The 15,010-nt window shown below is 39.8% G+C and overlaps 1 protein-coding gene across 1 annotated transcript in view; it reads right to left on the reverse strand.

The window, feature by feature from the left end:
• The window catches only part of USP13 (ubiquitin specific peptidase 13), a 116,123-nt gene that overhangs the window by 54,177 nt on the left and 46,936 nt on the right, over nucleotides 1–15,010 (reverse strand). Inside the window, 3 exon segments of the mRNA XM_032483799.1 lie at nucleotides 792–886; nucleotides 9,191–9,375; nucleotides 10,887–11,029. Of these exon segments, the coding sequence (XP_032339690.1) occupies nucleotides 792–886; nucleotides 9,191–9,375; nucleotides 10,887–11,029 (423 nt within the window).

Here is a 15,010-nt window from a genome sequence, read left to right on the forward strand (position 1 = left end):
CATAGGAGGAAGGTTAAAGAAGAACAGTAAAAAATTTGGTGAGGAGGGGAGGGTAATAGCTCAGTGGTAGAGCGCCTGCTTAACATGCATGAGGTCCCAGTTCAATCCCCAGTACTTCCATTAAAAATAAATAAGTAAACCTAATTACCACCCCCCGAAAGAAAATAAAAATAAAGAGCTGTGAAAATAAATTTAAAAGTGATATGAGTGAGAAAAGGAAGTCAGAGATACATAATGAGAGCGAGATGGCCTGGGCGGGGATAAAAGGGCTAAACCAAAACACATACACTTAAATCAGCTCCTCATAGGGACAAACGTCACCTAGTCACAATCTCAGCCTGAAAACAGTATGAAATGAGGCAGAGTGTTTCTATCAACAATAACATGTTGGCCTATTCTTTCCACCCCTATCCCCAGCCTCCTCCCCAAGCCCTGCTTCCCTTCCTGAAAGTAATTAAAGTGATATTGGTCATAGATCATTTTAAAGGTCCTCTCCCTGTACCTGCTCCCTTTAGTGAACAAAGAGTGATTCATGCAACTATCCATCAAAGGAGACAGAAATTTTGCAAGTAAACTCCAGCTAAAACAAAATGGTACTTGATGAGGTACCATTTTTATTATAACATAAAAAAAAAATTAGCCAATAACCAAAAGAAAACAATAATTAAAGTTCAAGAAGTAAGTGCCAACATTAAAACCTATAAAATGAAGATTTGCACTACAGAAATTATATATTGTATAAATCAGTTTCCCCGCAAGACAGAAAAAGAGACAAAAGTAGACCTGCTTACCCCATGCATATGAAGCATATCAATTCCAAAATGTGCTAAGTGCTTGGCCAAATGAGGATCCAAAACAGGTTCCTCTTCTTGGAAAGAATAAACATCTAGAGAGTGAAGAGAAAATAAGCACTGAGATCTTCAATCAACTCATTCAATATTCAACACATACTTACTGAGCTCCTACACGCACTTGGACTATATAAATGAACAAAACAAAACCCCCTTGTGAGTCTCAACTGGGGAAAAGACAGATGATAATAAATATAATGGGTATATTTGTAAATATACTCATATAGCAATTCTTCTGATAGTTCAGAAAGTAATTTTTTAAAAGGTTTTCTGAAACAAGAAAAAGAAAACAGTGCATAAAGTTAAAACAACTTAGAATCAGACAAATATAAATGCCGAGTATTTGATTGTTCTAACCCAAACCCCAATAGCATCACTGTAAGTTGAGGAAGAGGGAAGGGTGAGGAAGGAGGTGACCCCTATTGCACCCGGAGGGAGAACCTGTGAAGAACAGAGAGAACACACAGCCTCGGGGTGGCTGAATGGTGGCACTGGGGAGTAAGTCCAGGACAAAACAAAATTCTGCCTGTGGAACCCTCTGTAGTCTCAGCCCTACCATCTCTACCTGCCCCCTCCCCCTCTCTCTTCTCTGTCAGTGTCCACACCTCACAGAGCTGGTGAGGGACCTGTGAAGACTGCAGTGCTTCCAAACATGCCGCCTGCAGCACATAGGAAACAGTGATGCGCCAGCACCACGGGGAAACTCCGGAGGCTCCGCCCCCAGGCCACGCCCCCGCCCCCGGCCGGACAGATCAGCCTGTTGGCCTCGTGGGTAACCCATTCAAGGCGCACTGGTGCTGGGAAGCTGGGTACCGAGGGGGGCGGCTTCCCTCCTCAGGGTCCTCACAGCCCACCCGACAACATAATGCTTTAGACCGTTCCTGGCTTCTTCTCCAAGTGTGGGGCATGGATTCAAAGCAACAGCATTCCCTGAGAGCCTGTTAGAAATGCACAATCTCGGGCCCCACCCCACACCTACTGAATGGGAATCTGCATTTTAACAAGATCCGAGTGTGCACAGTAAAGTCTGAGAAGTCCTGCCTAGAGCTTTCGACAGCTATCAGAACTGCTGCCTCTTCTGTCCTCAAACAGCTGTGCAGTGTGGCAGAGGGAAACATTTTCAGGCCCATTTTGCAGATCAGAAAATAAGGCTTAGAAAAGTCATTTGCCTCAAACAGCACATGCGGCCCAGAACTTAGATATTCTGACTCCTGGCCCAGTCCTTTTTCCTTTGCACCAGACTATTTCCTTAGATCTCTCAGGAGACCAACAGACTCAGTGAAGCACCAGGCTGTTAACAAGAAGGGAGTGAAAAGCTGCAATTTCTTTGCTCCTAAATTTGAAAAACAAAATCAGAAAATAGATATAAAGATATTATTCTTTAGAACAGTAAAAGACTGTTCAAGGAATTTCCTACTCTTTGGAACATCACCAAGAGGAGAAAGAAAGTAACATACAGGAACTATGGTGACCCTCCAACCCAAACCCAGATACGTGGAGTCTCACCTGCCACCCCAAAAAAGTCAATGTTTCTACTATTAATAGATTAAACATTATATAGCTTTTTCTTCTATACCTCCTCCCCTAGAGGCCTATTTTAACTTGCGGATGGTAGCCTTCATTTATTTTCTTCTTTAAATATAACTTAGTGCTCTCAAAGCAAAAACAAAAGAAAATCCCCAGCCCACTTAAGAAAAAATTTCTTAAAAGTTTAAATACTAAAAAAAAAAAAAAAAAAAAAAAAAAAAAAAAATTATTTGAACTAATAACTTAAATACAGCAACAATATTTCTAATCTATGACAAGTGATAGGAAATACTGGCTGAAAAGTGAAAGTGACACTCCTTTGGCATTTAATTCTGGTAATTATTAACTAATGAGAGAGTTTTCAAGACTCAAGACATTAAGCCCCTAATTATCAGAGCCCCAACAGAAAATAGTAAGATTGCTAGAAATGCACCATTGGCATTGGTCTAGGATTTTGAAATAAGTGAAAATCACATAGAATTCTATTGTTCTTAAGCCACTAGGCTCCTGCCACAGTGAGAAATTTAACATTTCCTATCTCCAGTCATTAACTGCTCCAAAAATATGACATGATTTGGTCAGACATAATAGTTACTTCTTACTCCAATGACAAAAACAGTTTAGTGAGTAACACACTAGAAATCTAAAACTGAACTGTGATCCTTAAACTTGGCAATCGTGAAGAATTTATAAATGACATGTAGTCATAGAAAAAAAATTTGAAGTAGACTCAGGAGCTGAAAATCCTTACACATTTTTCACTGGGAAACTCATTTTACCTCCAACTTCAGCTTAGCAAAGTCAAGTCTTAGCTCAGAAACTACTGTAGCACATAAGCATTGCCTGACAAGTATTACCCTCCCCGACTTCTACTTGAACTTAAAAATTTGGAGCCAAGGAACACAGTTAGGAAGTTCACAGAAAGATCCTGCTAGGAATAGCCCAGCAGCGTTTCATGAGTAACCACATTCACTTTAGAAGGAAACTAGTCATTGCTTCATTTCAAGTTAAATGACAAGTTAAGCCATGGAGGGCACAGAGAGATCCACAGAAGGGAAAAGGTAAAAGAAAAGGTTTAGAGCATGAATAACCCACTGATGTCATAAGCATGTTAGAAAATAGTGTGTGTATTAAGTTCCAAAATTAACTACAGAAAAAATTACAGCACAAAGATAGAGACTAAGACTCAGACAACAGCTGAGAATCTGTCAGAAATTATATAAAAATGGTAATAATTTCTTATCTCTGGGAAGGTTTTTTTTTTTTGCTTTTCTATTTTTTTCCAAATTTATTATGTTTTGATTGAAAAAAAGTTTTATAATTAATTGCCAAAGATTAAAATGTTTCTATATGATGGCATGCTATTAGGTACGGCTAGTATATGACTGGTCATCCTTGTTCATACACAGGGACTCACTCACTCACTCATTCATTCACCCATTCATTCACTGTATTCAGCAAATATTTATTGAATACCAAATATATACAAATACTGAGGATATAATATTAAGTAAGATAAGCAGGATCCCTTTCCTCGTAAGTTTAAACTTCCTTATTTCAAATAATCTTATACGAATGCTGGTTTGGTATAAATGACCTCAACAGACGTCTTCTTTGGCTAGCTATGGTTTACTTATTTGACTTCAGGCTTTCTTCCTAACCCCTAGAAAATGGCAGGAGTTCAGACCCTTCCCTCAGATCCCCACACAGGAAAGCAGAAGGAGAGAGGTAAAGATGTACCTCAACAAGCTCCTGTGTTTAGAAAAAATAACAAAACCAGAGAAGCCAGCCTCACTGCTCTGTTCTCACAGCTCAAATGGAGAGAAAACCAGAACTCTTGGTTAAACACCAAGTCATAAACCAGAGAGGAAAGGATGAGGAAAGGTTCTCTCCAGAGTAAGTGTGATCTACCTAAACTGCATCTCTCCTCGAGTTTTTTGTGTGTGCCCACAGAGCATCAGCCACAGACAGGAAAAAGAGAAACAAGAGACTACTCCAGCAATTAGTCTAAAAGACCAAACACAAAATGAATGAACTTAGAGGTATGTACAATCACCTTAGACAGTATAACTCCCAGGCCTGACACAACCTAGACTGTGGCCAGGAAAGGAAAACAAGTAAGAGTAAAAAGATGTCAATAAAATTTTTAAAAAAGAAAAAGAAAAAAGGTGAATCAGAGAAGCAAACTTTATTGGTATGTCTGTCTTCCTCCATCTGTTTACTCTACAAATATTTACTGAGCACCTACTACGTTTGAGGGGCTGTGCTAGATGCTAGAGCTGTAACAGTGTACAACAAACATGGTGCTCAGGCCCTGCTGTCCGAGGTGACCCCCAGTAAGCACAGCTACAGGATCTCGTGAAAAGTGTCACGATGGAGCAGCACAAGGTGCTACGGAGGCACACAAGAGGGGCACAAGCCAGGTCAGAACTAAAATGAAGTAGGCAGGGCCTTGACTCCAAATCTTTGGGCTGATGCCAAGTTGAGGGTGGGGAAGACCAGAGAAGAAAAACCACCTTGAGATGCTGCTAAGTTGGTGCAGGGGCCACTGGGATAGTCGACTTCACAGCTGCCATGAGCATCTCTGGAAGACTCTCCTGCAATCACCAAGGCTTCTTCTCAGGCAAACAAATTTCCATGATGGAAGAAAAAAAACACCCTCTTCTGCCTCCAACTCTCTTCATTTGCTTCCCACCAAGAACATCATCCTTGTGTTGCCAAATGAATGTCTCCTCCCACAGAGGAAAGCGTTTTGTTTGTTTGTAGGGTGATGTGCTGCTTTGTTTGTTTGCTGCTGTACCCATGGGGAACCAGAGTGGAATCTGATAGGGGGCCCACTTTTATCACCCAGCAAGCACAATGGCGTAGCCTGTGGGATCAAGGCTTCTTGGGAGAACTAATTCTAGGTTGACACCTCAAGATGAGTTAGTTTCTCACTGAACAGGTATATTCTTATTAGGGAGAAAGAAACCAGGATAATCAGATCACATTACCATTAAATATCTGAGTTCACAACCTGCTTGGATTCCATGTTCACTAAGCAACATTCTAAATATAAATCAGGCTCCCACAGGGAAGGAATGTACTGGTCAAGTTGACATAAACATCCCACTTAACAAGCAGTTGTGGTTCTCCTTATAAACTAAAAAATGAATGCCCTGACTTTGAGATTCTGTCTCTTGTGAGTTGAATTAGCCTCAGTGAGCCTAGTTCATAGCGAGTAAGGAAATTGGGCCCTCGGCAATGGTACCTTCGTCAGGAGGTGGTCACCCCACCCCCAGATAGAGAGGCCTCAACATCCACAGGTCTCATCATCAGACATTTAAGGAAATTTTATGCATGTTTTCATTAATTCACTTGGCATTTAAACAAACAATAAAGTACAACTAGCAATCTATTAAACAGATTCCAAAGAAATGAAAATAGAATTGATGTATCCCATAAACTAATATAAAATGAAAATTAGACTAAAAATAATCACTGGTGTTAAAACCAACTCTGCACATGATAAGCTAGAATCAAATCCTGATCTATTGTCAAAAAGTGAGCTTTTTCTTTTTGGCTAAATGAATTCAAGAATCCTCAACACAGGGTGCATGTTCTACATTGTTTTTACCAATGTTCAATGCTTTCTATGATTGAAAATGAGTATTTATTCAAATACTCTCAATTATATGATAAGAATAATCTTAAAAGTTCTCCCTCTTCTACCAAAAAAAAAAAAAAAGAAAGAAAACCTAACTATAGCAGATAATGGGTTAATATTCTTAATAGCCAAGGAGTTTTAAAAACCAGTAAGAAAAACACCTACACATACACCTACTGGAAAAATCAGCCTAAGAAATTCACAAAAAGGTGGGGAGGACAGCTTAGCTCAAGTGGTAGAGCATATGCTTAGCATACACAAGATCCTGGGTTCAATCCTCAGTACCTTCTCTAAAAATAAAGAAGTAAATAAACCTAATTACCACTTCCTAGAAAAAAAAAAAACTAAATAAATCAATAAATCAGTCTTTAAAAAAATATTTTAAAAAAAAGAAATTCACAAAAAGAACTACCAACGGCCAAGAATACTATGAAAAATGTTCAGCCTCACTATAAAGCAAATTAAAACAAGATAACAGATTAGCAAAGGTTTTTTAAATTTCTGAATACTCAGAGTTGTCAAAGATTTGTCGAAAGGGATATTTTCATACATTTCTGGTGTGAATGTAAATTACTATGGCTGTTTAAAAGAGAAACTCAGCAATTAAAAATTTTAAAGTTTCAACTCTCAAAATGTTTATTGGAATGTGTCCTAAAAAAGAATCATTACACAAACACCCAAAGATTTGCATAAGTACAAAGATGTTCATCAGAATAGCAAGATTGTAACAAACTCACAGGGGAATAGTGAGATGACTTATGGAATTATCATGGGATACTTAAGAATATTTAATGATATGGAAAATATAATTCAGTGTTAAATTGAGTAAATAAGGAATAAAACTTTATACCGCATGATTCAATTTTTTGTAAAAATGTGGGGTATGTGTGTGTGTATTTGTATAAGAACTGATCAAGGTCTTAGAAAGGAAAAAAGACTGAGAGGAAATATGTTGATTGTTAGAAGTGATTTGTCTGGGCAGGTGGTAGTACCAGTGATTTTTACTTCTCTAAACTTTTCTCTCTGTTTTCTAAATATGTTACACTGAACATCTGCTTTTCATATACCCAAAGGGCAAATATAAAACTTTTCCTTCCTCAAGTTGAAAGGTAAGAAACTTTAGATTAACTCTAAATCATAATTTGAAAATAAGTTTCACGCTAGAAAAAAAAAGGCTTCTAGAAAATTAAAGATGCATAGGGAGCAGAATTAATCCTTGCCTTTATTATTAGCATACATTTAAACAGAATCTAATTACTTATATACTTATAAACCAGTTGGTTCCTTTAACAAAAGTATTCATGCCTACTATGTGTAAGATTTTGTATGGAATCCAAAGATGGGTAAGACATAGCCCTGACTTCAAACACCTGAAATTTTACAACAAAGCCTCCTATACAGGTAACTGTAGTCCTGGACAGGAGGTTCTGAGAACCGGATCTAATAACCAGCCTTATCAAAAAATACTACATAATTTGATGAATTTTGATAGATGTATACACCAATGAAACCACTACCACAATCAAGATAACTAACACTTCCATCACTCCCCGTCTATCAAAATTCATTAAATTGTACATTTGAACTATGTGTAGTTTACTGTACAGGAGTCATACCACAATAAAGGTGTTTAAAAAAATAAAATAAGAAAGTAAAAAAAAAAAAAAAAAAAAGAAATTCAATGAGAGGAAAAAAAATACTACATAAGACAGCACCGAAAATAGAAACATCTAAATTAACCTTTCCTTGCAATTGTACCCCACAGAATGACTACACTACAAACCCTTCTCTCAGTAGATCCTACAAGGACAATGACGATTACCATATAAAGCAGGCATTCAACACAGCAATGACCTGGAAGCACCGTGCTATAAGCATAAAACATTGGCAAAAGCAATGTAGAACATGCACCCTGTGTTGCACCCTGGATCCAGCTGCATGTCCTGGATTTCTTCTTCAGATCCTGGAAAGCTCAGAATTCGACTTGGCTTGTGTAGAGGTTTATTAACTTGAAGGGAAATGTTTGGCACCAGCACCTGAGATTCTTGAAGCTACTTTTCTCTAAAGAGTTAAAGTAAGTCCACTAACCTTTGGAAGTAGGAAAATTACCCAAAAGGTGAATCAAAAGAATCTTGACACAACCTAACTGCCAGCCCTCAATTATAAAACAAATGAGAAATGAAATCAGTTCAATGAAAAGGGCGTGGCTGACCAGGAGTGCACCATATTTAGTGAAAACACCCTTACCAGTTCTCTCTGAGGCAGGCTGATTCAGTCAGGGAAAGATAACAAAGAAGGAGAGAAAAGACACATGTCTTAATATTTTTCCTTAAAAAATCATCTTACCTTAAAGTAAACAAGAAGAGACTAAAACCTAGACAGATGGAGAAGACTGACCTAGGTGTTGGTCCAAGTCTGTGCTTCATAAATGGTTTCAGTGATGCTTAGATGATGGGTTCTTAAGGCCACTGCTCAGTATTTAAGTTTCTCATTATTAACCCTGATATTATTTCCCTTTTCCCTCACAAAATGATAGAAGGAATTTACTGTACAAACATAACCAAAAGCTAACATTTTAGAGCATATGGTGTGAGAGCATAAAGGAAACCAGTGGTGAAGCTGACAGTACAAGCAGGAACCACTTCTAACCCTTTGCTGCACTGGAACACCATCACTGCCAGCTGATGTCAGGGACGCGGAACACACAGTATCCTTTAAAACCCACCTTCCCCATTTGTTCCTAAAATGATAATAATTCTTATAATGAATTCTAGGGCTTCCTCCTACTATTCTAATGGTGGATTTGATCATGCACATTCATATCACAAGTCTTGGTTCCTGCTTCTGTCCTCTCAGCCAAGAGATATACAGAAAGACACTAACAAGAACAGCTACCTTATATCAAGACCCTGCTGTGTGCACTGGGCTACGTGCTCACGCCCCTTAATAAACCTGTGAGAGAGACACCATGATTATCCTCAAGATAATCTGAAGCTTAGAAGGATCTGAGAACTCGCCCAAGACTTCACAGCTAACAAGAGGCAGAATCAGGATTTAAACCTGGGCTGAGTCCAAAGCCTACGCCCTCCAACCCCAGAGATTAAGGCACTGGCTGAATCTAAGAGGGAGCCTCTGAAAGCTCCCAAGTCAGTAAAGGCACACTTACCTGCCCCGTCAGGAGTGATGGTTCCCAGCTTCACAGCTAGAGGGTAGCCCAGGTCTCTGTAATGTTCCAGCGCGTGCCCGTTGCCCCCGGAGCTGTCAAAGAACCACTTTCCACACAGCACAGAGCCGTCAGTCAAATTCAACCAGAGGTTTTCCCGCAGGTCACACCTGGCACACTTCCAACCACTGGAAAGTCATCAGAGAGCAATCAGCACAGCCGGGGCATCAGGCGTGATTTGAAAATGAACATCTAAGAAAACAGAGTGTCTCTAGCTAGGGGTCCCAGGAGATGGTCAGTGGAATAACAGAGACTCATTCCAGAGCTACAGGACCACTCAGTACCCTGTCTGCCCCTCTGGTGGGGGCCAGCTCCTCCCAGCTCCAAGATGGCTCTTTTACTTTAGAAAACTGATGCAATGAATACAAATATACTTATGTTCACGTAAGATTGAAGCATTATGCTGTACACCAGAAACTGACACAACATGGTAAACTGACTATACTTCAACAACAACAAATATATATATATATACACAAAAAAAAAAAGAAAAAGAAAAAATTGATACAGAACCTGAGGACAGGAGGAAAGGTCATTTCCTTAAAATTACTACATGAGGGAAAGTGAATCCTGAATAAGCTTAAAACACTAAAGATCCCACGTGTACAAACATCTAAAGTCTAAAGCATTAGCCACAAATAGTAAAACTAGTTTCATCAAGACTCTACGACACTGACAGTCTAAATTAGGTAGAAGGAAAACAACTGAAAGTTAAATGTCAGGTATGTGCCAGGTGCTTTACAGAAGTTTCATCATCGTTTAATTCTAATAAACATCCTTCAGCATCAGCATTACCATCCCCATTAACAAAGGGAGACAGGCCCAGAGGTATCCTGCCTTCCCTAGGCCCACACAGAACTGGGATGCAGTACAGTCAGGGTTTAACCACACTGGACACAGTCCTCATCCACCTGCCCTTTGCCTCTAGCACCTGCCTCTGGAAACACACCAGCATCTAATTACAGGAGGTGCCAAAGTAGTCTAAGGAGCATTCCAGCCAAAATGTGCGGAACACTGTTGTAAGTCTTCCTAAGTTGGGTTCCCCAAGAAGCAGACCTGAGACAAAGATTTGAATGCAAATGGCTTGTTTGGGAACTGATCCCAGGACGCACCCTAGGGCAGTGGGGGAAGAGAGACTGAAAGGACAGAAAGCCAGCGCAAGGACTGTCAACAAGCTGATGGCCCCATGGGCAACTGGGGCTCAGTCCCTCTGGGGAACTCCAGGAGGCAGGCCCCTACCTGAGGGTAGGGATCTAGGGTAGTCCTCCTCCACTCTGCAGTCACTGGTTGAGAGCTGTTCCAGGAGGACGGGAGGGAGCATTAACTCCGTGGCATTTCTGACTGTCCCACGCAGTGGCCTACCTGGCTCTGCAGGCAGAGAAAGCCCTCAAGCAAAGAGCTGCAGGTGCTTGCAGCCGAGGGCCTTAGGGCGGGGAGGGGCTTGAGGGTATGGGCTGGCCATGTTCAGCATCTATTACACAGGTACAGATAATTTTAGAGAGAATTTTTTAGCTTATTTTTAAGAAAAGGCATCTGATAAGAAAATATGTAACTACTAATTCAGTGAAGAGGTAGAAAAATAAATATTCCTTCAGCCAGTTTTAGGGGGTAGAGTTCCACTTTGCTGTCTGACCCTCACCTTGGAGGAATCCTGACTCCGTTGTCCAACTGCGTGAGGTTATTGGCATATTTGGATACTGGCAATTCATTTTCCCATGTGTCTGGGTCCTGCTTTCTATACGGAGACTTTGAGCTGAGAACTGCATCACAAGCAATTGTTACCTGTAAGACAAACCCAGATGTAATACATTAAAACAGTCTGAGAGAACAGCAACTTCTATAAGGTGAATTTAAAAGTTTATTAATAAATACAGCTTAATTCAAGAAAATTCAAACAGCTCAGTTACCATGAGAGCAAGATGCTACTTTCCTGACACCAGCACTTTCTCGCTGGGTCTAGCTAGGTTTTGTCCAGGCCTGGAGTATGCAATATTAACAATAACACAAGATAGCAAAGAACCAAATCCACTTTGTAAACCCAAGCACAGGAGTCAGATTTAACAATTCCTACCTCTTAGCCAGCGAAGTGAGAAGCATAAGGTGAACAATTTACAAGGGTGAAATTAGCAACAGGAATGCCTAGGATTTCCCCAAGTGGCGTGTTTTCCTCCTAACAAATATACACCCAGATATCCAATATCCTTAACTCATCACACAATGACAGGTGTTCAAGGGCACTTGAATGGAATGCAAGCAGCACAGCTCCTTCTTAATCTGGTGCAAATGTGACCCTGGATGGGGACATGCCTAGGTGTCTCTGTGCCAGATCAGTCCACGTCCTGAGCAAATCTGTGATGTCCAGCTTGGCACCAACTTACCATGGGGAGGGCAGACTCTCTGCTTTCTCCCAAACCCCACTGATTCTGGACATATGCCTCTCACCACATTCGCTATTTGCTTAATGCTATAAGCTATTTCTGCTCTCTTTAAAAACACAGTCTGATAAGCATGTAAAATGGTGTAGCCACTTTGGAAAACAGTTTGGCAGGTACTCAAATGGTTTAAGAGAATTACCATATGACCTGGCAATCCCACTCCCAGGTATACACCCAAAATGAATGTGTCCACACAAAAACTTATACAAATATTCACAGAAGCATCATTCATAACAGCCAAATAGAAGAAATAACCCAAATGCCCATTAACGATAAGTGGATAAATAAAATGTCATATATCCATACAATGAAATGTTATTCAGCAATAAAAAGGAATGAAATACTGATACATGCCACAACATGGATGGATCTTGAAAATATATGCTAAGTAAAAAAAAAAAAAAAAGTCAGCCACAAAGAACCATGTATTATATGATTCCTTTTATATGAAATGTCCAGAATAGGCAAATCCATAGAGACAGAAAGGAGATCAGTGATTGCCAGAGACTGGGGGGATGAGAGGTTGAGAGGAATTGGCTGTCGGGATAATAAAAATATTCCAAAATGAGACAGTCATGATGGATTCCCAATTCTGAATATAATAAAAGTCAGTGACTTGTTTTAAAAAAAAATTTTTAAACAAAAATCTGTATTCTACAAGACTGGCATCCTGCACAGTTAGCTGAACTTCACGCAGAATATTTCCCCCTGGGGAGCACTGACCACTGACCCCAGAGCTAATGAGGAGACAACAGAGGAAGCTCCCTCAGGGGCCCTCCCACCCCCCACCCCCACCCAGGCCATGAGCAGTTCCTATCAGTCCTTCAGCCAAAATCTATTTGGAATCTACCTCTTCTCGATTTCAGTCACACGCATCCTCATCTCAGCCACCATCCCAGCTTATCGGGATGGCCACACAGCAGCCTCCTTCCAGTCCCCTTTCTTCCGCTCTTGCTTCCTCTTCTCTGCCCAGCAGCCAGAGTGATCTGCTATGAACATTAGATCCTATCCTTCTCCAACTTAAAATGCTCCAGGGTTATACTAAGCACCACCAATTGACAGCAAGGGGCTAGGCACGGTCAGGAAAAGAAAAAGGTCCCTGCCCTCCAAAAGCTCATACTCCATTTCAGATCAGGCAATCAGGCCTCCGTGAATATATCTGAATTTTTTTTAGCTGGGGTGGGGGGTATTTATTTGGTAGAAATTTGTAACCAAAGTATACTTGATTTGCAATGTTTTATTAGTTTCAGGTGTACAACATAGTGACCTGATATTTTTATAGCTTATACTCCTTTTAAAGTTATTATAAAATATTGGCTATATTCCCTGTGCTGTATATTATATCTTTGTATCTATTTATTTTATACCTAGTAGTTTGTACCTGTTAATCCTCTATCTTGCTTCTCCCTAAACCTTTTAAAAGATAGTCCCATTTATCTCCCACAAGCAAATGTTACATAATTACCTTTCCTTTCAATTATCAAAATTCATCTCCACCCCCTTCCAGTAACGCCCTTAGAAAACAGGGTTGAGTTCACCATTAGCCGCTTTCTGATTTTAAGGGTGGACATGCTGCCTCAGCACTGCTGGCTCCACATCCTAATCTTTTTAGTCTGGCCTGTTATAACTTTGTTTCACTAACGACCTTGATCCCTTCCCTGTCCTCCCATGAATCTTCTCCACCCCATGAGGTCTTTTCAAAGTGTTCTAGTTTGCAATGCACAATGACTTTGACCACTATTTGGATGTAATATTCTCTTTCCTTTGAACATCCTTCCTGGTGATACTCAACAAAATTCCCTTAAACAGTCTGAGACACTATAAAACAATGACCTAGTGTTCTCAGAATACCATCTAAAATCACTCAGAGGCCCTTTTTATGGATCACAACTGAAGGTCAGGATCCATTATCCTATAATTATACTGTGAATTATCTCATGTTCAGGGCTGTTCTGGAATTGGCTCAAACTGGCTCACATAATTGATAGTTGAATTTTAAGAAATTCTGCAAGAGAGTTGTTAAACACAGTCATTATTAAAAATTAAATTATAAAAACTCACAACAAAATATACTCTTAAAAGGTAACAAATATTCAAAACTCTTTACTCCCTAGTTGTGTTACTATATCTTACTATTAGCTTTATGCTCTTGGGGTCATTTAGGTCCATATCATGTGAACAGTGGAACCTCTATGTGATGGTGTCCTACTGCACATACCTTCCCAATACTGTGATCTGTGCTGTTAGCCTGAAATCGGCCACGGTGGGAGGATTTCCACCACAGAAATCAGCAAACACTAGAGCACAGGGCTCCTCCCCCAGGGAGCTGGTTGCTAACCATTCCCAAGCACACCAATGCTCAAGTTTCTGAGTCAACAAATAGGCACTGAGTCCCAGGCTCTAAGATCCCTAATGAGCCCCCAAATGCGATGTCTCTGTGACCCTTGCATCACTAAGAGCTGGTTTAACTCTCTGGCAGAATTTATAGAGTACCTATCTGAAACCAAAATTTTTTGTGATGAGAAGCTCAAGAGGTGATGGAAGAGTCACTTGGTGGGGTGATTTGGTGCTCAGTAATTTTTGCTATTTGAAAGCTTCAAAAGAGAATTATCAAACACCAAAAATGTAGTGAAAGCATGAAAAGAAATTATAGTAACTAGCATCTGTCATATAGGTAAATCTTACCAGTTACTGTCAGATAAATCCAGGCTTTTCCTTCTAGCTCCCTACCTCACCTTCCAAACAATTCTCTCCCTCTTTAATTCTTAAAGCATTTCTAAATTCTAAAACACTCTGTATTAAAAATTGTAATATGTATTGCTGGATTCAGATTTCTATGACACTTCACTTTTCTGTAAGTGTTCATACTTAGAATTATGTTCTCAATATAAGAATAATTGAAAGTACTTCAAGTTTTTCACATAAAGACTTCTTAAGTGAGTGAGAGAAAAATCATTTCTCATGACATTCATTCACAGCGTGCTGCTTCTTTTCTGACAGCAGACATAGGAGTTACATTAAACAAGAACCGTAAGAACTCTCAGTGTCATATAGATAGAAGCTTTGTATATAACATCAGGTAATGGGACAAGGTAAGACCATATTGTCCATTCATATATTTCACCCTTGTAACAGCCATGTGAGTCAAACAGGGAATTGGAGAAAGCAGAGGTAATTTAATTCACACATTGCTAAAAGCTATGCACTCAGGACTCAAAAGGCTATGCTATATCAGATAATTAAAGGGAAGAGCTACCATAGCTAAACATACAAAATTTTCATTTCTCTGGTCTTATGTTTAGGTATGAAGTAGGTCAAAGAGGTTGAA

The sequence above is a fragment of the Camelus ferus genome, chromosome 1 (genome assembly GCF_009834535.1).
Source record: "Camelus ferus isolate YT-003-E chromosome 1, BCGSAC_Cfer_1.0, whole genome shotgun sequence".
Lineage (NCBI taxonomy): Eukaryota > Metazoa > Chordata > Mammalia > Artiodactyla > Camelidae > Camelus > Camelus ferus.